Source organism: Lepidochelys kempii, chromosome 26 (assembly GCF_965140285.1).
Source record: "Lepidochelys kempii isolate rLepKem1 chromosome 26, rLepKem1.hap1, whole genome shotgun sequence".
NCBI classification, from domain to species: Eukaryota; Metazoa; Chordata; order Testudines; family Cheloniidae; genus Lepidochelys; species Lepidochelys kempii.
Genome location: NC_136405.1, coordinates 14,352,848 through 14,377,255, shown reverse-complemented (window position 1 = coordinate 14,377,255; position 24,408 = coordinate 14,352,848). Strand labels below are relative to the sequence as shown.

At 48.3% G+C, this 24,408-nt stretch overlaps 1 protein-coding gene across 3 annotated transcripts in view; it reads left to right on the top strand.

Moving 5' to 3' along the window:
- Positions 1-23,469, top strand: part of STARD7 (StAR related lipid transfer domain containing 7) — a 37,490-nt gene extending 14,021 nt beyond the window's left edge. Inside the window, exons 2-8 of one of the 3 annotated variants that reach the window (XM_073325397.2) lie at positions 3,752-3,954; positions 4,315-4,364; positions 10,672-10,782; positions 10,876-10,958; positions 13,334-13,433; positions 16,379-16,463; positions 21,249-23,469. In XM_073325397.2, the coding sequence (XP_073181498.1) occupies positions 3,752-3,954; positions 4,315-4,364; positions 10,672-10,782; positions 10,876-10,958; positions 13,334-13,433; positions 16,379-16,463; positions 21,249-21,439 (823 nt within the window). In that variant the 3' untranslated portion in view covers positions 21,440-23,469. The other 2 variants (XM_073325398.2, XM_073325400.2) reach the window with 2 other exon arrangements.
- Positions 23,470-24,408: the final 939 nt, after the last annotated feature.

Sequence of the window (24,408 nt, the reverse complement as noted above, 5' to 3'; positions counted from 1 at the left end):
CGGGGGGCACATGGCTCTGCATGCTGTCCCTCTCTGCAGGCACTGCCCCCAAAGCTCCTGTTGGCCACAGTTCCCTGTTCCTGGCTATGGGGAGCTGCGGGGGCAGTGCTTGCAGGCAGGAGCAGCTGATGGGAAGTGGGGCTGCACTGCAGCAGACTGGGAGCCTGCCTTAGCAGCAGCCGTGCTACACCGCTGGAGATCGCAAATGACTGGGGGAGTCCCCAGGATCGACCAGTCGATTATGATCGGGTTGGTGACCACTGCTTTCGAAGGACCCTGGGCCTTGTTTTCATTAGAGCTTTTTACAAACGGTGAGGCCTCATCTGGGGTACTGTGTCCAGTTTTGGGCCCCACACTACAAGAAGGATGTTGAAAAATTGGAAAGAGTCCAGCGGAGGGCAACAAAAATGATTAGGGGACTGGAACACATGACTTATGAGGAGAGGCGGAGAGAACTGGGGATGTTCATTCTTCAGAAGACAAGAATGAGGGGGGATTTGATAGCTGCTTTCAGCTACCTGAAAGGGGGTTCCAAAGAGGTTGGATCTAGGCTGTTCTCAGTGGTAGCTGATGACAGAACAAGGAGTAATGGTCTCAAGTTGCAGTGGGGGAGATTTAGGTTGGATATTAGGAAAAACTTTTTCACTAGAAGAGTGGTGAAACATTGGAATGCGTTACCTAGGGAGGTGGTGGAATCTCCTTCCCTAGAAGTTTTTAAGGCCAGGCTTGACAAAGCCCTGGCTGGGATGATTTAGTCGGGGATCAGTCCTGCTTTGAGCAGGGGGTTGGACTAGATGACCTCCTGAGTTCCCTTCCAACCCTGATATTCTATGATTCTATCCCACTGTGCAACTTGCCACCATCTAGTGCAGGATGTTTTGGGAAAGGTTCACAATGCCTCATGGGGGCAAACGAATCATGCAGGGTTGATTGGGAACATGGTTTCAATGTCCCTTGCAGTTTTCTCCGTCCCATAATTTTATCTGCATCCTATAATGTTTTACGCCTCTTTTTCAAAAGCCCCCATGTCCGCCATCTCTGTGGGAAGCATGAATCCTGCACAGCTTTGCAGTATTGTGATGAGTGTTCCAAGCACAGCATACCTGATCCTGCAGTATTTGCAGAGCCGCCAGAGGAGTTGCGGGGAACTAGACGATTCCTTGGAGGCCAGATTGCTGTGGGACATAAAAAGAAACATTAATATAATTTGCTTTCCCCTTGATGTGGATATGCACATGCCTATGTTAACCAAGATGAGATTTTCCCAGGAACTTAATTTAAAGACACACTGGTTATGATAAAATATAAAACAAGTTTATTAACTACAGAGAGAGAAATTTTAAGTGATAGCAAACAGATCAAAGCAGATTACCTAGCAAATAAACAAAAATGTGAACTAAGCCTAGCATACTAGATAGGTAGGACTTGAATTAGTTTCTCACCCTGACTGATGATACAAGCAGGCTTGCAGATTCTTAAGGCACAGACCGCATTCCAAGTCTTTTGTCTTTCAGAACATCTTTCAGGTGTTGAGTTATGGGGGAGTGAAGACAAATCATGATGTCACTCCCCACCTTGTATAGTCTCTTCATCTGGCGGGAACCCTTTGTTTCAAGCTAAGCTTCCAGCCCAGTTTGTGAACAAATACAGGTACCAAAATGGAGTCCAGTATCATGTGGTCTGGTCACATGCCCCTGCTTGCCTTGCTGAGTCACAGCAGCCATTGCTTATAGGCTAGCTGAAACATTCACAGAAAGGCTCAGCTCTTCCATGGTCCATTGTCTTTGTTGATGAGCCATCAGCACTGTCTAGCTTCTTCATTTTTGTACCTGAAAGGCTAACTGTGGGTGTTTTCACTTACCTAGCAAAACTGTATAACTTCACATACAATCTAACAGGATATTAATGTTCAACAGGTCAAGACTTTTAGAATGATACCTTACAAGGCATGTTTTGTACAAGATGCTACATAATTATATCATCATCATATTACTATGGTGAATGTGGGGTGCAGTGTCACAGTGGGGTTTAGTTGTCTGCTGCACTGTGGGATCTTATGGGGTCTCCACTTTTACAAGGCTAAACATTATACTAATAATAAATAGGCACAACCTGTCCTAGATTATCTTGGGCAGCTACACTTCTCTGGCTTACTGAGCACCCTGGCTCTAGTTCAGTGCTGCAAGTGTCATCTTTAGGAATGGGTAAGTCCCGAAGTTTCACCTTGTTCCAAAGCGGTTCTTTCCCTTGGCAAGTCTTTTTCTTTTAGCAGTTCATCCCTTGCACATTAGCAATCTGTTCCATCATCTGTTTACTTCAGATAACTGCTGGCTGCCTCTGCTGTTAACCAGGGTTTTCGGAACCCCCAGCAGGGGCAACTTAACTATTTCACTCCAGCTGGTGTAAGGAATAAATCAACAGGAACACAGCAATTCGGGCCGATAAGATTCATGCAAGTAAGCGTGCTCTATTTAAAACTGCAGTTTATCAGATTTAAGCACACACAGACATAAGTAATAGGTTTAGAACATCCCAGATACTTACCTAACATCTGGAAAGGTATTGAGTAACTAAACAGCAGGTTCACTGTGGCCAGGTGCTCACCCACCAGGGCAAAAGGGTGTCAGGAAAAAGGTCTCTCCAGATAGTTTCAGAGGACTGCTCCAAAGTACGCTGTGTTAGCCAATCTTTTAAAATTAACTTCTACAAAACACACGGGTCATAATGACCCCCACTGGATCATTACTTTTCCTAACTTTCAATAAACTTTCTAATATCCGAGGTGTCTAGATTCAAGGTTTTCCATCTCAGTTTGTTTGTCTGTCCCCTCCTCCCATTCTGATTAGCAGAAACTGCTTGCTAGATATGACATTGCTTCTGAAAGCCGGTCTCCAAATTAACCCTTAGCTATGTGTAGTTCTATTTCATTAATTCAGGGTAGCTGAATGCACATAATATGATTTCAATTAGCTTAATCACATTCTGGGGTATATACACCCCTCAAATCCAGGGCAGTGCTGTAGCTTTTTACTGGAAGCTTTGCTGGGAGCTCAAATGGATCATTCAGCTCTTGTAAAATGAAGTCTGACTTCCACCCGTGAACTTTTGAACCATCTCTGTAGGTGATATAGGAGTTCTGTCCCTGCTTGGGGGACTAAAAATGTGTGGAGAATGCTAGAAAATACTGCTTGCTGAGTTTGTTCTTCTCGAGGGGAAAGTATTTCTGACCTTGTGGAAAGCTTCAGTCCATCTGTACAAGGAGCAGGCTCCTTTGCAGTTGCCTCTCCCTACACAGGCAGTTTGGCTTCCTAAGGAGCAGTGTTCGCATTAATGGTTGCCCCAGCTGTGCCCCCTTCTCTCCTCCCCAAGAAAAGATCTTTGCTATCCCCATCAATGCTGAAGGAGGCTTTCACTTGGAATCCTGACAAGCCTAGCAGGGAATCCTGACAAGCCTAGCAGGTAGTATGAAGAGCTCTGACTAGGGAGAGAGAGAGTATACAGTGGAGCTGCTGTCCCTTTCCCAGCCTGGCTTCTCTGAGTTCTGTTTCCTTGGCGCGGGAGTGTGGGGTCCATTGCTGGCACCTCCGGGGAATCCTATTGTAACGTGGCTGCTGCTGGGATAAATGGAGGCAGAAAATACTTTGCTAGCCTCGTAGGCTATGTATGTAGCAAAATACTAGGTGATCCTGGCCTCTTCTGTGGCAAGGCCTTGGCACTGACTAGCACAGCCTTTCCTCTCTTCCCGCTCCAGGTCTGCAGAGGAGATGAAGCACATGGAGGAAGTTTCCAGGCTGTTCCATGGCAGCGGGGGAGAGCACCAGAAGCTGGTTTCCAAAGCCCATGTTGATATAACAGCCACTCGCGAGGAGCACCCCTGGGAGATGGTGATGGACAAGAAGCACTTCAAGCTATGGAGGCGTCCGATACAAGGGACCCACCTGTATCAGTACAGAGGTAATTCCTCCATCCCCCTTGCCTGACTATGTGTGTGGTCAGTCGCGGTATGATGCCTGTTCACACTCTGTGCGTGGCTCTCAAATGCTGAGCAAAAATTCAGCGTGGCCTGTCCTAAAACCTACTTCCTTCTTCCTCTCTTGACATGACACTGTTCCCTCTCCCAGCTTCTCACTGGAATTCTCCATCCTCCCCCATATTGTCCCTCTTTCTGGTCACGGCCTCTCCTCTCCTCTGTAGTATGATTCCAGCCTTGATAGCAGCTTCTGGAAAAGACCTTTCCCATGTGATCCCACTGAACTGAGATACAGACTGGCTTATACCTGTGATCTCAAGACTCTTTGTTTCCCTTTACTGCAGTCTTTGGGACGTATACAGATGTGACTCCCAGGCAGTTCTTCAATGTGCAGGTGAGTGTTTTGGGGCCCATGTCTCTAATTCTAGGATGCATGATGTGTTGGAAATAAAACACAACTCTCTACCCACAGCACTTAACATAACATCTGCATAGGAGGGGCAGCCACTGCGTGCAGGTCCTAGGGCTTGCTTTGTTGTGATGCCCACAGCAGAGTGATTTGCTCTGTATTAACAGTCCACCTGTAGTTCACCTGGAAGTGGGCCTATTTGGCTTTACATATGTATACAGCTTCTGCTCACCTCCTGTTAGCTTTATGCCCTGTCTGGCTGGTAATCTCCTTAGGATCCGTTGTTAAGTAAATCCTTGATACGAACTTTATGCTCCTCTTCACATTTATTACCTGGTATGTCTTTTCTGGTGAATCAAAAATACTTGGCAGGATAGGGCTGTTTAAATTAGTTGAGACTCTATTTTCCCAATGGTAGCCGTCCTGGTCCAATAGATAGGGCATGGCATTTGGATTCAGGAGGCATGAATTCTAGATAAGATACTTCTCCATATAATGCATAATTAGACTGTGAAACCTGCTGCCATAGGATGTTGAGGCCAAAAACTCAGCAAGATTCAAAAAAGGATTGGACATTTTATATGGTTAGCAAGAATATTCAGAGTTGCAATTGTTAGTGCTGCCAAAGCCATCCTTCTCTCATATCCCACTTCACTACTGGCACAACCTAGTATTAGAGAAACAAGGTGAGGGAAGTAATATCTTCTATTGGACCAACTTCTGTTGGTGAAAGAGACAAGCTTTTGAGCTGCACAGAGCTCTTCTTTAGGTCTGGGAAAGGTACTGAGGGCAAGTCTACACTACAAAGTTAAGTTGACCCAAGGTTGCATCGACTTGCAGCCACCGCAGTAATTAAACTGCTTTTGCATGTCCACACTATGCTCCTTGTGTCGGCGGTGCGCGTCTTCACCGGGAGCACTTGCTGTTTAACTGTCAGTGTGGGGCATTGTGGAACCACTTCTGAAAGGCAGCAACAATCAATGCAAGCAACTTAGTGTCTACACTGGCACTACATCAATGTAACTAGATCAACTGAGGCCATGTCCACACTTACAAGCTTTCAGCGGCACAGCTGTATCGATACAGCTGTGCCACTGTAAGAGCGCTTGTGTAGCTGCATTATGCCAATGGGAGAGAGCTCTCCCGTTAATGTAATAAAAGCCGCTCAATGAATGGTGGTAACTATGTCAGCGGGAGAGCGTCCAGAGGAGCCATGAAATTGACAAGACCGCCAATGTAAGAAATGCAGTGTCTACACAGACACTGTGTCGCCCTAACTACATCAACATAAGCCCTATGCCTCTCATGGAGGTGCAGTTATGTTGGTGTAGTGGGGTTCTTAGCTCGGCGGGAGCAAGGCTGTAGTGTAGACAGTGACATAGGTCGACATAAGCTGTTTTCGGCCTTGTCTACAGTTTTGTCAGCAAAAGGCAGCTTTTATTGACAAAACTACAATGCTACTTTTGCCGACAAAACTCTCCTGTTAAAATAAAACCGCCTTGACAAGAGGCATAGAGCTTTTTGCAGCAAAATTTTAATGACACAGTGTCAGTGTAGACACCGCATTTGGTTTTGTCACTGTAAATGGCCTCCAGAAGGTGTCCCACAATGCCCATCCTGACGCGTCTGGTCAGCAGTTCAAACTCCACTGCCTTGCAGCCAGGTACGCAAACATCACCCTTTAAAGGCCCAGGAATTTTTGAAATTCTACTTCCTATTTGCTCAGCATGGAGAGCTCACTTCACATCTTCCCAGCTGACCACGGTGGGTGCACGTGGCAGACGCTCTCGCACTTGGACCATAGCAGAGGAGTTGGATCTGCTGTGTATGTGGGGAAAGGAGGCTGTCCTGTCCGAGCTGTGGTCCAGCCGTAGGAATTTCGATACCTACGGGGAGATTTCTTGTGGCTTGTGTAATAAGGGCTGCAATCAGGACACTATGCAGTGCAGAGCGAAGGTAAAGGAGCTGAGGTGGGCGTACAAGAAGGCAAGAGAGGCAAACTGTCACTCTGGTGCTGTGCCGAAGACCTGCTGCTTCTCTAAGGAGCTGTACGCCATCCTTGGCGGCAACCCTACCATCAATAGCCCCCTGGATACATTGGCATGGCTGGAAGCAGCAGACAGTGGACCTAACCCCAAAGACAAAGTCATGGATGAGGAGGTGGAATTGTAGGACTTTGTGGAGCCCACAGCGGTTTATCCGGTGGGGCAGCAAGTCAGGAACTCTTCTCCACTCTGGAAGTGTCTAGCCAGTCCCGGCAGTCCCTTGCTGGCGAGCAAGAAGGAGAGGAGACCCCTGGTAAGTGATCTTTTTGACTTGATACTGCTCAGTTATATGACGTGCAGCTGCCCTTTGCTTTGTATACTGTAGAAGTGGGTGAAGGGATAGAAATGTGCAAGACTAGCTGGGTTTGTGTGTGCTCCAAATTACTCTGCGCAGCTAAGCAGTGCGGTGGAACAGTGTGTTGATGCACACCGAGATTTCACAGGAATCCTCCAGAGAGATCTCCAGAGAAATCTCTAGGAAACTTTCCTGGAAGTACTCGCCAATCCTCTGCCAAAGGTTCCTTGGCAGAGCTGCTTTGTTCCTTCCCCCATTGTAGGAAACTTTCCCATGCCACTTGGCAATCACTTGTTCAGGGACTAAAGCGGCACACAGGTCAGCCGTGTAGGGACCGAGTCTGAAGCTGCACGTGTGCAGTAGATGTACCCTGGTATCCTTGCTTATCCTCAGGAGTGAGACATCTGCTTCAGTGACCCCTGCATGTGGAAAATGGTGGCAGAATCTACAACATTGTCCCTAGTCGCCTGCACTGATCCCTTTGAAACATAGCGTGTTCGGCAAGGTGTGTGCTTGCTAAGGGTCAGTGAGAAAGTGATTAATATGTTACAAGAGGTGTATTTTGCTGTAATGATTCAGTGCTGTGCGTGAACTAACAATCATGCTTCTGTGTATTGTTCCTTGTGCTTCTGCAGATGTGGCCTTCAGGGGAGTGCCTCTGGCAGATAAGGAAGCAACCAAGGTGTAGCGAGGAAGACATGTTCCAAAAGGTGCTCCAATCCTCTGAGGCAGAGAATGCAGGGAATGGCGAGAAATGGAAAGGCAGGACAGAAAGGAGAGTGAGGCGTGCATTCAAAAGGTCCATGAGCAGATGATAAAAGACATGGAAGAGCAAACAGAGATGCTGAAGTCCCTAGTCATACTGCAGTCAGAATAGATGCGTGCTCTACCCTCTGAGGCAGAGAATGCAGGGAATGGCAAGAAATGGAAAGGCAGGACAGAAAGGAGAGTGAGGCGTGCATTCAAAAGGTCCATGAGCAGATGATAAAAGACATGGAAGAGCAAACAGAGATGCTGAAGTCCCTAGTCATACTGCAGTCAGAATAGATGCGTGCTCTACCCTCTGCAGCCAGTACAGAACTGTTTTCCATGCCTTCCCCAAACTCCTCCCATACATTCCTTTCAACTTTTCAGAACATCTCGGTATCCCGTTCACTCCACCCCTTCGGATAGCTTCCAAAATGATAGTTGATTTACGCACAGCTCTGAGAGCTTACACTGCCCTTCACTGATCTCTTCCTTCCCACCAAGCCTTTTCTGTGTGTTAATTGGTGTTTAATAAAAACAAACTCTCTGAAAGATAACCAGTCTTTGTGCCCTACACCTATTGATTGCAATTGGTAGTAAAACATAGGCATGAGTTTAATCATTTGTTTACTGCAAATCCTGCTTAGGAATCATGTCAAGAGTTAGGCAAAACAAAACTCAGATTAACGAAGCCTGGCAGATTGCTGTATAGAAATACACATTTCTGGTTCTCATTATCAAAATGCTGCCTCAAAGCCTCCCTGATTCGAATTGCCCCCTGTTGTGCCCCTCTAATAACCCTTGTATCAGCCTGCTCAAAACCAGCAGCCAGGTGATTTGCCTCAGCACTCCACCCCGGGCAAACCTTTCATCCTTAGTCTCACAAAGATTATGGCGCATGCAGCAGGCAGCTATGACCGCTGGAATGTTTTCCTCACTTAGATCTTACCTGCCATAAAGGCATCATCAGCGTGTTTTTAATCTGCCAAATGTACATTCTGTGGTCATTCTGCACCTATGCAGCCAATTGTTGAAGCACTCCTTGCTGATTTCCAGGTTTCTCGTGTAAGGCTTCATGAGCCATGGGAGTGAGGGGTACGCTGGGTCTCCTAAGGTCACTGGTCATTTCATCATCATTCCGTGCCTCCCCCCCCCCCCCCCCCCCCCGGGAATCTTCTGGTCTGGAAAGAAAGTCCCTGCTTGCAGCTTTCTGTACAGGCCAGTGTTCCTTAAGATGCTTGTGTCATGCACCTTCCCGGACCACCCCACCTTGGTGTCAGTGAAATGCCCATAGTGATCAACAAGTGCCTGCAATACCACGGAGAAGTACCCCTTTCTATTGATGTACTCTGTCACAAGATGGTCCAGGGTCAAAATTGGAGCGTATGCCATCTATCATCCTGCCACAGTTAGGGAATTCCATTTCTGCAAAACCATTCACTATTTCATGCACATAGCCAAGAGTCATGGTCCTTCATAGCAGGATGCGATTAATGGCCTTGCGCACTTGCATTAACGCAGTCCCCATGGCCTACTTTCGTAACCCAATCTGATTTGCGACCAACTGGATGGAGTTAACAGCTTTCATACTGCCATTGCCATGTGCTTGTCCACTGAGCAGGCACCTCTCATTTTGGTGTGTCTGCGCCACAGGGCTGCAGTGAGCTCCGCACACAGTTCCAGGAAAATGGCTTTCTGCATCCGAAACTTCTGCCGCCACGGCTCGTCATCCCAGACCTGCATAATGATGCAATCCCACCATTCGGTGCTTGTTTTCCAAACCCAAAAGCAACGGTCCACCATGTGCAGCTGCTCTGTGAATGCCTAAAGTAATCAGGTGGTGGTTCTTTCCATGGCATGCAGCAGGTCAGGCAACGCTGATTCCTGTTCCGTTTGGGAGCTCATGATGTACAGCATGTCCGTCCGTGATGTGTTCACAACCACATGACCACAACAGTAGAGAGGAGTGTAGGATCCCTTCACGCAGAGATGGACGCACAGTAAACTGGGGCTGTTGAAAAATGCTGCAAAATACAGTCAGAAGACCATGGGAAGACTGGGACACAAAATAATGCATCATGGGACGTTGAGCTCACACCTGTGATGCTCTGCGATCCACTCCACCTTCCCACAAGTCCTAGCTTCAGAAAGTGGTGAGCAGCACAGTGTGATTGCTACCCACAGTGCACTGCTCTCACTGTCTGTGCAAGAGCACCAAGTGTGGACTTGCCCTGCCCACAAGGGGAGCATAGTGTGAACGTGCAATAGCGATGTTTATAGCACTTTTTGATCGTAGACATAAATTTTGTCAACAACACTCTGTAGTGTAGACAAGGCCTTAGATTGATGTAAGTTGCCTTACATCGACCTAACTAGTGTAGACTAGGGGTTAGTGTCCCAGCTAAATACAGGGAGGAGCAGATTGTTTAGCATAAGTAGTTAACATGGATTGTAAGAAACCATTCAAGGTGAATTGGCCTGTTAACACCTCTGCGGTCATAGAACAAAAAAGGGGGGTTAGTGGGTTACAGATCGTTGTAATAAGCCATAAATCCAATGTCTGTCTTCACTGTGATTTTGAATGTCTAGTAAAGTTATGAATTTAAGCTCCCAGGCTTGTATTTTGAAGGCGTTGTGCAGGTTTTTTTGTGGAGGGACAAGGACTGAGAGGTCAGATATGGAGTTGTCATTTTGTGAAAAGTATTTGCCCACAGGTGATACGGTGTTTTTTTTTTTACCATTTTTCTGTGTGAGTGGAACGAGGTGGAGTCACCAAGATTATTCTAGTATTTGCCTACAATTTTTTGTGTGTGATGGTCAGTTGTAGTCCTCTAGAGTCTGACTCTAGGGCCGTCTATCCGCAGTCCTCCTCAGTAGAGCATCTGCTTCTCAATGCAGCCTTATAGAGGGGAAAAGCTATAAAGTCCTGTGTCACTGCTGCAGTAGCCATCCCTGCCACTGTGCGTTTCTTCCCAGCAAGAGTATCTTAGGGATCATAAACTTCCTGTAATGCTGCCTGGCTCCCAAAAGCAGTGTTTATTTTTGGCAGGTAGAGTTTGGCTTTTCCACAGTATAAGAAACTGCTCATTTGTCTGCCTTTCTAAGATGGGGGTCACCTCCTCCAGCCATAACCTCGGCTATAGAAGAAACATGCTACAGCTTCACCCCATGACACAATTGTCAAAATTCTTCCCTTGTTCCATAGCTGGACACAGAGTACAGGAAGAAATGGGATTCACTGGTCATCAAACTGGATGTGATTGAGAGAGACCTATCCACTGGCTCAGAGGTGGTTCACTGGGTTACTCACTTCCCGGTGAGTGTTCCTTCCTCCTTCCCTCACCCCCTTTGCTTTCTGACGGCCTGTCTGCATTAGAAGGGACTGATTTGCATGTCTTTGTTCCTTTAGTACCCGATGTATTCACGGGACTATGTGTATGTTCGGCGGTACAGCGTGGACCAGGAGAACAATCTGATGGTGCTGGTGTCACGGTATGTATCACTGATGCAATCTAGCTGTTCCTGCCACACCTAGCACCCTGGTGTGAGGATGGGGTTGTCCTTAGACTCACTGTCACTCTGACAAAGATAGCAAAGGCATTGTTTCTTCTGTAGGCCTTGCTCCTTTGCCATTCTTTTACCTGGGTCAGTGGGTTGTTATAGGCAGTTAGCTATAGATGCTACCAGCCATGCCTATAAATGATTTTGTCTGACCCTTTCCATTATAAGACCCTGTGTTCAAATTTTCTGTGCTGGGTGTCTGCCTCAGAAACTCTGCTGGTTCAGCTGTTTCTGAGAATAAGGCTAGGGAAAAACGTTTTGTAGTAGTAAATTCTGATCACTTTTCTTTGAAAAGCTTGTGTGCTCCTGCATCTTGGAAGAGGGACTCGAAATTTGGCAGGAAGGGTGGACTTTATATCAGGGATGTGCCTTTTGCTGAGCCTGTGAAAATCTGCTCTAATTTGGCCAAGCTGTAGCTCTTTGAAAAATCTCAGTTCACATGTGCTCAGTAGAGAGACTTCTTTGATTTTAAGCTAAAATCTTCAGAGATTTTATGTGCATTGTACATGCTCCAGCATCTCCAGCTCGTAATGCTGACCCGGCTGTGCTTGTGCCGTCTCCACGGTATGAATAAGCAATACGCTGTAGCCCTGGGCTGGAGGGAGTGAAGCTGGACTTCCCCTATTATTGGCAGCTTTGTGCCAGGGTTGGGCTGGACTCCAGAACTGAGAGCAAGGAGCCTCTCTCTCCTGAGCTTTCAGTGACCCTCAGGCTGGCACCCAGGCAGTGTGAAGGAGTAAGCCACATGACTCAAATGTGGGGGGCAGAGGGGAAGAGCTGGACCTGGGGGGCAAGGGGGAGTAGGCTGGAGCAAGAAGCTTTGAAGTGGAGATGGGGAACCGACTGGGACTGGAGGCTGGCACAGCGGTGGGGACTGCCACTGCAGGGAGGAGACTGAATGACAAGTCCAGGGAAGGGGACTCTGAGCTAGTGGGAGTGAGGAATATGGGTGGGGGGAGAGGGACTGGAGGCCACTGAGTGGGGAGAAGATGGGCCTGGGGAGAACTGGGAATAGCTGGGCAAGGAGACTGGGGATAGAGTCTGTAAGGGGTGAGGAGAATAGACTGAGACAAGGAGCCATGGGTAAGGACAGGACTGGGATGGGGACAGTGCAGAAAAGTTCAAACTTGGGGGGAATGGAATGGGCAGAAGTGTCTCCGCTAGAGCCTCAGTGCAAACTTAATTCAGTGTCTTATGCCTATGCCCTAGCATATAGTCTCTAATTTCATGGATACGTACTATCCTGCGTTTATACAGCACTGTTGACCTTTGCTGCGTAGACCGTCAAACATGGTCCCTGCCAATCTAGGTGTGATGGCAGACAAGGGCATGGGAGTGAGAGGGAAGTTTAGATGGTGACAGATCAAGAGGTTACTCTTCATTTTGCACTGTGTGCATTGTGTTCCCCTTCTTTGTTACGTTGGTGTGGGGGAGCTTGTTTGGAGGAAGTGGGCTTTGACAAGATATTTGAAGAGGAGTGAGAGGGTCCTTCCAGGCGTAGGAGAGAGCGAGTGAGATGCTTGTGGGAGGAGGGCATGAAGGAAGCTGGAACTGAGTGAGCACAAGGCTCAAACAGTGGTGCTCGGATGCTGCTATGGCTGTGCAAGCCTTCTGCCCTGCAGTCCGTGGAATGGCCTCCGTTCTGCTGGCTGAAGGATGAGCGATGTTCTTGATCCAGTAGTGGAGGAAAGAATGAGAGCTTCACAGGGGGATGTGGCTTCAAAACTGGAAAGGCCGGGGCTTCTCAGGTCCCTTGTCAGAAGCCCTTCTGTCATGTCTAGCGTGGTGTGGAAGAGCCCATTCTGGAACCACTGGGTTAGGAGAGAATACTGGAGAGGGCTATCTGGTGTGCATTTTAGTCACATACTTAGCGATACCTGGTTCATAGACACACAATGACTACTTAAAATGCCTTATCAATGGCAGGGGAGGCAGGGTGGATAAGATGGCAGGCCTGCTTCCTGTTCTTCCGCAGACTGCCTGTGTGAACTTGGACAAGTCATGTCTCTGCCTCTGTTTCCCCACTGGTAAAATAGGGATGTTGATGCCCTCTTTTGTAAATCACTGTGAGTTAGGTATTACTATTAATTGCCTGTTGGAGCCTCTCTAAATGACTGCAAAATTTCAGGAGGCTCTCTGAGAATAGCTTGGGTTCTCTCGATTGTGGAGAGAGTCTATATTTTATCATATGTGATGACTAGTACAGTCTGTCAGCATCTGTCCTTTCAGACCCAGGTCTTAAGCTAACCTCAGGAGGGATTACCCAGGGTTATAAATACCCTTTTCTCATCTTGCATATATTCCAGAGCAGTGGATCACCCAGGTGTCCCAGAAGATCCTGAGTTTGTGCGGGTTCGAACCTATGAATCCCAGATGGTTATCCGACCACACAAGACATTCGATGAGGTAAGTTCCTGGCCAGTCTGGAAAACCAGGGGAACAGTCAGCCGTCTTTGAGGCCTCCCCAGGTGGAATCTGAGTCAGGACAGGAACTCTTCTGAAAGGTCGTAACTGAATATGCTGACTAAAGCTCTGTGGTCTGCAGCTGCTGCACCAGGGATACCAGCTCTAAGTATCAAGGGGAGAGCTGTATGGATTCGCCTAGCCCTAATGACAGCAAACCACTCTGACGGGACCCAGGACTGTGAGGCCCTGGACAATTGCCTGCTTTTAGCATAAGGAAGTCTTGTCTGTGCCTGCCGTGGATCAGCTCCCTGAAACTACCAGCCTCTGGCAGCACAAGTACCGCCTTCCAGGCCCTGCAGGCCTCGCATTGTATGTATGGGTAGCAGTAGGCACACACCAACCCCTGAGTCCTCCGAATGTCCCCTGCAGTGTCCAGCCCTTGTCCACTGAACACTCTCAGAATTACCTGGCCTGCTGTTCCCAAAGGAACAGGACACACCAGCTTGTCAGATTCAACTCAGGGCCACCTCTTAGCTTAACACCACAGGACTGAGTTATGTTTATAGTGAAAACAAGAATAAAGAACAGAGATTCAGGTGATACTGAGTAAGAATGTTGGGGGAAAATGGTTACATATAAAAGAATATAATTTTTTCTGAAGACTGAACTTGACAAGTATCAGAGGGGTAGTTGTGTTAGTCTGTATCCACAAAAACAACAAGGAGTCCGGTGGCACTTTAAAGACTAACAGATTTATTTGGGCATAAGCTTTCATGGGTAAAAAACCCATTTCTTCAGATGCCAGGTGGGTTTTCCACGGTAAACATCTGATGAAGTGAGCTGTAGCTCACGAAAGCTCATGCTCAAATAAATTGGTTAGTCTCTAAGGTGCCACAAGTACTCCTTTTCTTTTTACTTTAACGAGAGTGATCAGTTAAGGTGAGCTATTATCAGCAGGAGAGAAAAAAAACCTTTTGTAGTGATAATCAAGATGGGCCATTTCCAGCAGTTGACAAGAACATGTGAGGAACAGTAGGGGGGAAAAATAAACATGGGGGAAATAGTTTTACTTTGTGTAATGACACATCCACTCCCAGTCTTTATTCAAGCCTAATTTAGTGGTGTCCAGTTTGCAAATTAATTCCAATTCAGCAGTCTCTCGTTGGAGTCTGTTTTTGAAGTTTTTTTGTTGAAGGATAGTCACTTTGAGATCAGAAATCGAGTGACCAGAGAGATTGAACTGTTCTCCGACTGGTTTTTGAATGTTATAATTCTTATAAGTCTGTTTTGTGTCCATTTATTCTTTTACATACAGACTGTCCGGTTTGGCCAATGTATGTGGCAGAGGGGCATTGCTGGCACATGATGGCATATATCACATTGGTAGATGTGCAGGTGAACAAGCCTCTAATAGTGTGGCTGATGTGATTAGGTCCTATGATGGTGTCCCCTGAATAGATATGTGGACACAGTTGGCAACGGGCTTTATTGCAAGGATAGGTTCCTGGGTTAGTGTGTGTGTTGTGTGGCTTGTGGTTGCTGGTGAGTATTTGCTTCAGGTTGGGGGGCTGTCTGTAAGCAAGGACTGGCCTGTTTCCCAAGATCTGTGAGAGTGACGGGTTGTCCTTCAGGATAGGTTGTAGATCCTTGATGATGCGCTGGAGAGGTTTTAGTTGGGGGCTGAAGGTGACGGCTAGTGGCGTTCTGTTACTTTCTTTGTTGGGCCTGTCGTGTAGTAGGTGACTTCTGGGTACTCTTCTAGCTCTATCAATCTGTTTCTTCACTTCAGCAGGTGGGTATTGTAGTTGTAAGAATGCTCGATAGAGATCTTGTAGGTGTTTATCTCTCTGAGGGGTTGGAGCAAATGCGGTTGCATCGCAGAGCTTGGCTGTAGACAATGGATCGTGTGGTGTGGTCTGGGTGAAAGCTGGAGGCATGTAGGTAGGAATAGTAGTCAGTAGGTTTCCGGTATAGGGTGGTGGTTATTTGACCATCACTTATTAGCACTGTAGTATCCAGGAAGTGGATCTCTTGTGTGGACTGGTCCAGGCTGAGGTTGATGGTGGGATGGAAATTGTTGAAATCGTGATGGAATTCCTCAAGGGCTTCTTTTCCATGGGTCCTGATGATGATGAAGATGTCATCAATATAGCGCAAGTAGAGATGGGGCATTAGGAGACGAGAGCTGAGGAAGCGTTGTTCTAAGTCAGCCATAAAAATGTTGGCATATTGTGGGGCCATGCCTCCCATTTGTATTTTATGCTCTTATTTCTGAACCCACTATCTCTAATTTTATTGCTGTTATGTATTGTTCCAAAGGTCTCTGATCTGCTGCCTCTCTCAGATCCTCCTGCTCAGGGTTTTGTAGCATGGTAAATGACACATTTAACACTTCACAAACTAACCCTCCGCTCTCCCGGGAAGGAGCTGACTAAATATGCTGTTGTCATATGGGAAAATGGAGCAAATGGGTGAAGCAGCTTGCTCAAGACACCTGAAGCTGGGGCTAAATATGATTTCCATACTCTGAGCCCCTTGCTTGCTTCCTCCATGTATCGTCTGTCTTCGTGTTTTTGCAGATCTCCATCAAAGCCCTGGATGTCAGCTTTCTCTTGCCCCAATTGAAGAGAGACTGGAGGAGAAAAATAGTTCAGACTTAAAACACATAATGCCAGTAGTATCTGCAAAGACTCTATCAGGATTCTGATACATTTGTTTTCAATTCTCATGCTTCCTGGTTTTAAGTGGCAGCCAGGAAGAAAGTTCCCTGTGTGGTATAGTGTTGTGCAACTAAAACACCTTCCTGTGAGGCATTCAGCACTACAGGCTGGCTGAGATGGGGGCTGTTGTCTGCCCCGTTTAGGTAGTGGCTTTGTAAGATGAGCCCTGGTTGCCAAGAGGTTCCTGTGACAGGTCAGGTATCGCTAAACGTATTCCTCTTGCAGAACGGCTTTGATTACCTGCTGACGTACAGCGACAATCCACAGACAGTGTTCCCGCGCTACTGTGTCAGCTGGATGGTCTCTAGTGGTGAGTCACTGGCTCTAACCCTTCGCTCTGGACTAGGAGTGTAAAATAGTAAACAGTTAACCAGTAAGCATTAGTGTTACCGGTTAACCCAGCCTAACTGTTAACCCCCAGCCCTTGGCGGGCTGGTGCAGCCCTTGGCGGGCTGGTGCAGCCCTTGGCTGGGTCACGCCGGCCAGAGCAGCCCCAGCCCTGCGGGCCCCTCTCCATTAATTGGTTAACCGGTTAACTTTTTAAATGATACTCACATCCCTACTCTGCTTTGGGGGTCTGGATGCTCTGAGCACCATGAGCCCCTCCGGTCTCCTTGGTTCTGGAATGAAAGCAGTGGGAGGCTGTTTTGTGGAGAACCTTGCCTGTGTTGGTCCAAAGGACCTCTTCTTTTGGGAACTACAGACAGACTTCAGTACACAAACTAGAGGTCTGGTGTGGGGGATCTGGGGAATGTGTGGTGAAGGGCCTCAGGACTTTGCTGTTGGTTTCTCTGTCCCTATGGGGAGGGGTAGGTGCACTATGCAGGGGCTTCAGTTTGAAGAACCTGAGAAAGATAACTGTAGAGGAGAGCTGCCCAGCGGTGCTGATTCTCACTAATTTCCCTTGATCAGCAATCAAGGGGAAATGGGAATTGGGAGGCTTGTCCGTGACTTCTTGTCTGTCTGACACTTAAGGGGATTTACCTACTGTGCCACTGTGGCCTTTGTACCTCCAATCCTTGCACTCTGGAATGGTGTTCCTTCCCCCTCACACCAGGTGTTCTCTGCACCCCAGGGGCAGTTAAAGGCACTCTGCCAGGGTTGAGACCCACAGACTGGAACTTGCCATTAAAATAAATCACTACTTGTAAGATCCGGAAGAAGCTGAACAAACTCTCATCCCCTCCGAAATGCCTCCTGGGGTGACCCTCCAAGCACTCGATTGGGATCGGCTCACTGGCCACTGCAGATGCACATGGTGTGTTTTAGTCTCCCCTCGAGAGTGGGTGAAAACATAGAAGCTTCCTGCTCCGGGATTGGAGTGGAAGGGCTGTGCAACAAGGTGACTTATCCCCGAATGCTCTGCTCTGCTCAGAACCTCTGAGACACAATCCATCCATTCTGTACCTTAATCAACCCACTACCATTTAAAGGACTTGAGTTTCCCATCCCCAGACTCTATCCACATTGGCCCAAAAGCCTGTGTAAAATGGATGCTCTAAAGCTTGGGCTCTTTCAGACCAACAGCATGAGGGAATGCTAGAGACAAGGACCTTAATTGAAAACACCTTGCCACCAGCTGGGTCCTGCTTACACCAGGGTCTGTTAGTTTGAGAACCTCTACTGATGTCATCTGCAGAACATGGCAGTGCATCTTCTCAGCAGTACGGGCTACAGTGAGAAGAGCAGGTCTGGCATCCACTCCCTATGTTGGCTTCCCATCAAAAAGCAAGTTAAAACCAAGTTCTCAGTTCTTGCTTTCAAGGTGCTCAGTGGTCTGGGACCAGCATATCTAACTGAGGCTAGCGCTCTGTCAGGGAAGACACTGGTCAGCAGCTTTGCATCTTGGGCATGATGGAAAACTCTTCCATGAGGTGAAGCTCTTTTGTACAGGAGACAGAGCTTTCTCAGGGGATGGTCTGCAGCTGTGGAATGAAATCTCTCACCAGCTAAACCACCTCCTCTTCCACTCCAAGTACTCGGTGCACTACTCTGACCTGTACCCTGCCACACACCGCTCTCCAGGGGAGAGAACGAGCTGCACACGATGCTTGTTAGTCACCGTACATAGTGCATGACTGAAAGCACTAGGGTACTACAGTTTCGAGCATGGGATAAGAACCTGTGTAGAAATACATTAAACCATTAAGATTGCAAAGTCAAGTGCTCAAGTAGCGCAATACAGAATTAAGGTTGTCCAGGAGCCCTTAATTTGGCTCCCTTGGGCATCTGCACTATAATAAAATGAGATCATGTAACTAAATACTATTTCCCCATAGTACCCGTCTCCTTCAGTTCAGTGTTTCTCTTGATCCTCCTCATTCAATATATGCCCTCAGGCTTTGCTTACCACACACCGTCCAAAACCTGCACTGGATGGACCCAGGACTTGGAATTTCCTCCTGACTCTTTCTGTGTTACTCTTACCATAGTATTTGAGTGTTTCACAAACATTAATGAATGGTTTCAGAGTTGCAGCCGTGTTAGTCTGTATTCGCAAAAAGAACAGGAGTACTTGTGGCACCTTAGAGACTAACCAATTTATTTGAGCATAAGCTTTTGTGAGCTACAGCTCACTTCATTGGATGCATGCCGTGGAAAATACAGTGGGGAGACTTACATACCACACTATTCAGAGGAACCATTAAGAACAATCCCGCTTCGTCACGTCTCTCCCCCCTTCGAGATCAAACTGAGCGGGGTCACTTTAGCTGGTGACCTGGGGAAGTTCAAAGCCACCAACGTTCCCATGGATGCCCCAGCATCTCTCCCATTCCTTGGTGGGAATTACACCAGGCCCTTCCAGTTTCACGCCCTCCCTTAGGTCGTTGGAGTGATCAATAGCACTTGCAGGCCGCATGTGGGAAGGTTTATGTGGCCCGTGCCCTTTGGCCACCCCAAAACCCCAGGGGGTCAAACTGGGATTGGGTCTTCTCCCCAGTAAGCTGGCCAAACACTGCCACTTGGTTATATAAATCTCCTCACTGTATTTTCCACTGAATGCATCCGATGAAGTGAGCTGTAGCTCACGAAAGCTCATGCTCAAATAAATTGGTTAGTCTCTGAGGTGCCACTAGTCCTCCTTTTCTTTTTGCAAACATTAATGAATGTACGCTGTGAGAGTAAGTGATGCTGGTATCCCCGTTTTTGCAGCTGAGGCACAGAATAAGGCCAAAATTGCCAAGTGTTCACTAATTTTGGGTGCCCAACTTGTGATACCTAAGGTCCGATTTTTATTTTTATTTTTTTCAGAAATACTTAGCATTTTTATAGCCCTCTGTCTGATCAAAGAACAGCTCTGCTCCACTTCCATTGCAGTTCTCAACTTGGACATGTGTATCTCCTAACACCCATGAAAGGAGGAGTAAATACACACCACCTGCCTTTTGCACTCAATGAGGCAGAGGTTCTACAGACAGCCTCTGTCACTACACAACCGTCATTCATTCCCAGAGCACACGGTCTGGGTCCTCTGGGGGGAAAAATATTATGTGATCATGTAACCAAAGACTATCCTAATACAGACACACAAGGGGGCAAATGAAGGTTGCCTGGGCAACCTTAATTCTGTCATTTCCTAACTGTTGAGTGCTTGACTTTGCATCTTTAACATTCTTTCAGTGTAGCTTTTTTGGGAAGTAGCTTCCAAATTTAAAAAAAAAAAAGGCAAAAAAACAACTTCTCTCACTGTAGAATCAGCCTGATCTGCCCATGGGCCATCAGCAGGATTCAGCCCTTTGCAAACCCAGCCCTCTCCCACTTGAGCTAACAGAGGGGAATAGTACAACGACTATCTCTTACTCCACGTGGACCTGCACTAAAGGGGGATGACACTTTGCCAGTGGTTTCACAGAAATTTGCTGACAGCAGAGGAGTCTGGAGCCTGAGAACTTTGATACCAGGTTTTGGGGAAGTATACTCTAGTGGCTGTAGACCATTGTGTTCCTGTACCCCAGCCTGCTTGTTCCCCCATGCTCCTTCCCACCCTCTGGTTCCCATAACCCTACCACCATTTTCTCACTCGTCTACAGAGGTGCTTCTTCCTTCTACCTCCTTATTTCCTGGGTACCAGAAGGGGGAGCACTCAGCAAAGGAGAGACAGGCTCCCTGCTCTAAGTTCCAGTGACATAGCAACAGTTAGGAGGAGCAATTGCAGGGCAAGTCCTGATCAGCCCCAGGATGGAGCAGGCTCACTTGGGAATGACACATAGGGGTTGTGAGGGGATGGAGCATGTTCAGTGCAGATGGAATCTAGGGTGATTTAGTGAACTTCTCAAGTCTCTAAAGTGCAAACTGAGACTTCTTCAGATGCTTGCGATTTGGCCAAATTTGGATTAATTTTTCACTGGGATGGCACAAGTCACATCCGTGACACCACAGCATCTCCCCAGCGAAATTTCAAGACCCTGCTGCAAAGCCTGGGAGTGGCAGAGCTTCTCAGTGAAATAGTTGGAAGACTTTGTTTTAACTAGCTTCCTCCTCAGAAATGAGTGAACAGTTGAAACTTCCCAGACAAATTCAGCTGGAGGCAGAAACATGTCATGAGAAATTTTAACCCAAAGTTAATGTTTGGCAAATGTATACACAAGTGAAAAGAGGGTCTTGTAATGGAAAGTGTTTGGGCAACCTTAATCTAGCTTCATGTAGAACAGAACAGGAAGTTTACTGCCATGGCCCTGCCAAGTCCTTCTTGATTTGATAGCATCTCTGTGAACAAGAGAGTACACCTTCCTGTGAGTGTTCTTGTGTGTACTTTCCCTCACCACCCCATAGCACCATTGGCCCTGCTTAGAGGAGGAAACTAGGCAAGTCACCTCGCCTCTCTGTACCTCGAGATCAGTGTGTCAGTGACCCAGTTGGGAGTTCCTGGCTACCATACTTATTCCTACCTCTTAGTCAGGTGGCTCATTAGCTCTGGGGGGGGCATGGAGGTGCCTAGGTTTTGTGGGGATGGGTGCTCCCTTTGTGTGGTAGACACTGGATAGATTGTTTTGGCGGCTGTTTGTGTTGAGGTATGAGCCTGTTTTTGGAGCAGTCCAGATGTCCCCTCCCTGCACGTCCTTGGTGCTCACTGTGTCATTGCCTTTCCTGCCAGGCATGCCAGACTTCCTGGAGAAGCTGCACACAGCGGCTCTGAAAGCGAAGCGGATGGAGATTGAAGTGCGGGACTACATCTCTGCCAAACCCATTGAGAGTGGCAGCAGCGGCGAGGGGAAGGCGAGCATGCCCGGTGCAGAGCACAAGAACGAAGACACCCACAGCCCTGCGCAGCTTGAGTACGCCTAAGGGCTGGCTGTGCCACCTGAGTCAGCACCCTAGCCTCTGCTCCTGGATCCACGGAGCAGGGCTGATGGGGAGCTATGACGTCAGTGTAGCCCCTGGAGCTTAGTTCAGCTGTTCTCCTTTTGTCTCCAAACCCCTCCTCACCTCTGTCTTCTGCAGCATGTGGGGAGAGGGGTCTCTCCTCTGTGTGAGCCTTGTTCCTAGCGAGGCCTGGCCATTGAAACACAATGTTGTGTAATATCCTCTCTGTGCTGGTGTTTTGTCCTGGTGAGGGGATGCCCTAGAAAAACACCTGGTCTCTGTCACAGTATGGACAACATGTCTCTCCCTCCTTCCCCTCCCCTTTGAGCTCGTGTTGGGCACAGATGCCACTGGCTCCTGAAGCTCCAGAGCAGTTCAGCTCTGCAGCGCTGGGGGTGGGGTCTAGGGAAGCTTAGGGGTGTGCTGGTCTGCAGCCAGCCCCAAACACGATATGCGGGTGGGGCAGGAGGATGGGATCTGTGTTCAGCAGCACCGGGGCTGTGGCACTGTGTGTGTACTGCAGTTTGCCTCTGCCACATGAGGGGAGTGTTCCTCTGTTGTCCAAGTGCCTTTCCCCCGCAGCTGCCCTGGCCTCAGCTGGAAGCGGAGAGCCATGCCTGGCAGGGGTTGTGGCTGTACTCAGCGCTGCCCACTGGAACAGGCTGATGCCTCCTGGGGAACCAGCACCGCGGCACCTGTCGCTATATTTTTCCTGTGGTTTCCTGGTGGGAAGAATGAAGGACTCTTGGCGGCATTACTACCTGTAGCTCTGCAGGCTGGCGTGGGAGAGGGACTTGGTATCACTTGGGCAGGGAGTATGGATTAGGAGGCCTGGTTCAGCTGCCTTCTTGCCTCAGTGGCTTTTTATTTTGATTTTTCCCTGGGAGGGCACAGCTCCTGCTGCCTGTGAATGCCCATGCCACCATAACTAACAAGGGAACAGAAAACTGCCCGCAGCTGCCTCTTGTGGTGAGTTAGCTGCACCTCTGTCTTGTAGGATCAGAGACACTCCTGCAATCATGGCTGCTACCCAGCTTCCCTTGCGTTGGGAGAGGAGGTACCTCCCAGGCATACCAATGAGGGGAAGCTGTCAGGATGCAGCCAGGGTGAGGGTCACTGGCAGCACTTGCTTTGGTAGGGAGGGGTCTGGAGCAATCTAGGAATAAACAAATAAGTTCTTGTAGCAATGACCGAACTGCATATTGGGTCAGGCTAATTGCATGTGTTCACCCCAGAGGTTCCTGTTCTGCACTGTAGTCCCGGTTTGGATCTAGAGGAGAGACCAAGAGCTCTCCCTGTCCTGTGTATTTCCTGTTACCCAGAATGTACTAGCCAGTGTGTTTCAGCCTGGTTCTCCTTGTGATAGCAGAGTTAATCCAGTCCCCTGGGGGGGCAGGGGGGAGCACACAGTCCAAATGCTCTTCCACAGGGCTGAAGTCTCATTCCTGAACAGCCCTAACTGCACCATCGCAGGGAAGGACTCCATGAATTCTCCTGTGCTGTAGGGAACTGCTGCTCCTGGCGCTTGCCTGGTGGGGCTCACCTCTCAGTGCAGGGAACTGGGGCATTAGGGCATTCTGCCACCTCCTCTTCGGGGTATACCTGGTCCCAGCAGAAACTGAATTCTGTGCTGATAGCCCCCAGTGGTCAGGTACCCCGACCCCACTCCTTTTCTTATAACATGCGGTTTGAAGTCCCATGTAGGACAGACAGCATGAGCCTGGTGGGCTCCAACGAACAGATCCTGCTGTGGTGCCAGAAAGCAACTTTCCACCTCCCCTTTTCTTCAAGGGCCTGGCTACCGTATGGTACAGTGAGTGAGTGGGAGGGAGCTCGACCCTCATCTGAGTGCAATTGAGGGGGGCTGCTTTGGAGGCCTCCTGGCCTCTCAGTTCCTGTTTGTGGCCATTGGGGTCCATTAACATAGCCACTCTGGATTTGTTACTTCACTCAAACCTGGCATTTCTATGAAAACGGATGTGTGAATAAACTTATACTGGTACAAACCCTAATGGAGTCACAGCGTCCTTCGGTTGAGGGAGGGAGTGTGGAGCTGGCGATGGGGTTAGCAGAGCAAAGCTCTCACTGTGCCTCTGGGGGCAGCTGGAAGGAGTCAGTTGCCTCTGGCTCTGGCCAGCTGCTTCTCAAGGGTATGCAGGGCTGGGCTGAGGAGGGGGAATGTGTCCTCCAAGGCAGGACACATGAACAAGGGGAACAGCAGCAGTTGGTGCACTGCCAGGCACCCTGCTTGCCAGGAGATCTAGATACAGCCTAGTATGTGTTTGCACGTGTTCTTGCATGCCAGGTGGGTGGTGTCAGTTCAAGGCAACTGCACCTGTATATTCTCTCCATGATCTGGAAGGGTACCCACTCTAGGGTCCCGGTTCCCCAGCTGTCCCCTCTCTTGGGCAGAGACCTGCCTGCATCTCCCTCCTGAGTGAGGTTTTTCCAGCCAGCACAGTTCCCTGCCTACACTGCATTCCCCGGCAAGCCAGGCGACCTAAGCAGGCCTGCATTGCTTTTCTCATCAGAGGCTGTAAACAGCAGAATTGCCACACATAAGTTACCACGTGGCTGTCTCTAAGCAAGTAGACTTATTCTTAAGGTAAAATTTTGCATTGCAGAAAAAACATGAAAAAAAATGAAGAACCTATAAACATACTAATAAGCTTACCAGAGATCACCCCACATGTACAAGGGCTCTGGTTGGTGTCAGTCTTTCCAACCCTTCCAGAAGGGTTGGGGTCCCCTTGGGCAGAATGTCCTTCCCTTTTCCTGGATCAGAAAGAAGGCCTTGAGTCAGTTTAAACACAGGCTATTTATTCAAAAGTCCTTTCTTTGTCTGCTAGTGTATAAAGAATCCAGGGACTTCCAGAGGTCGTCTAGTCCAGTTCCCTGCACTCATGGCAGGACTAAGTATTATCTAGAACATCCCTGACAGGTGTTTGTCG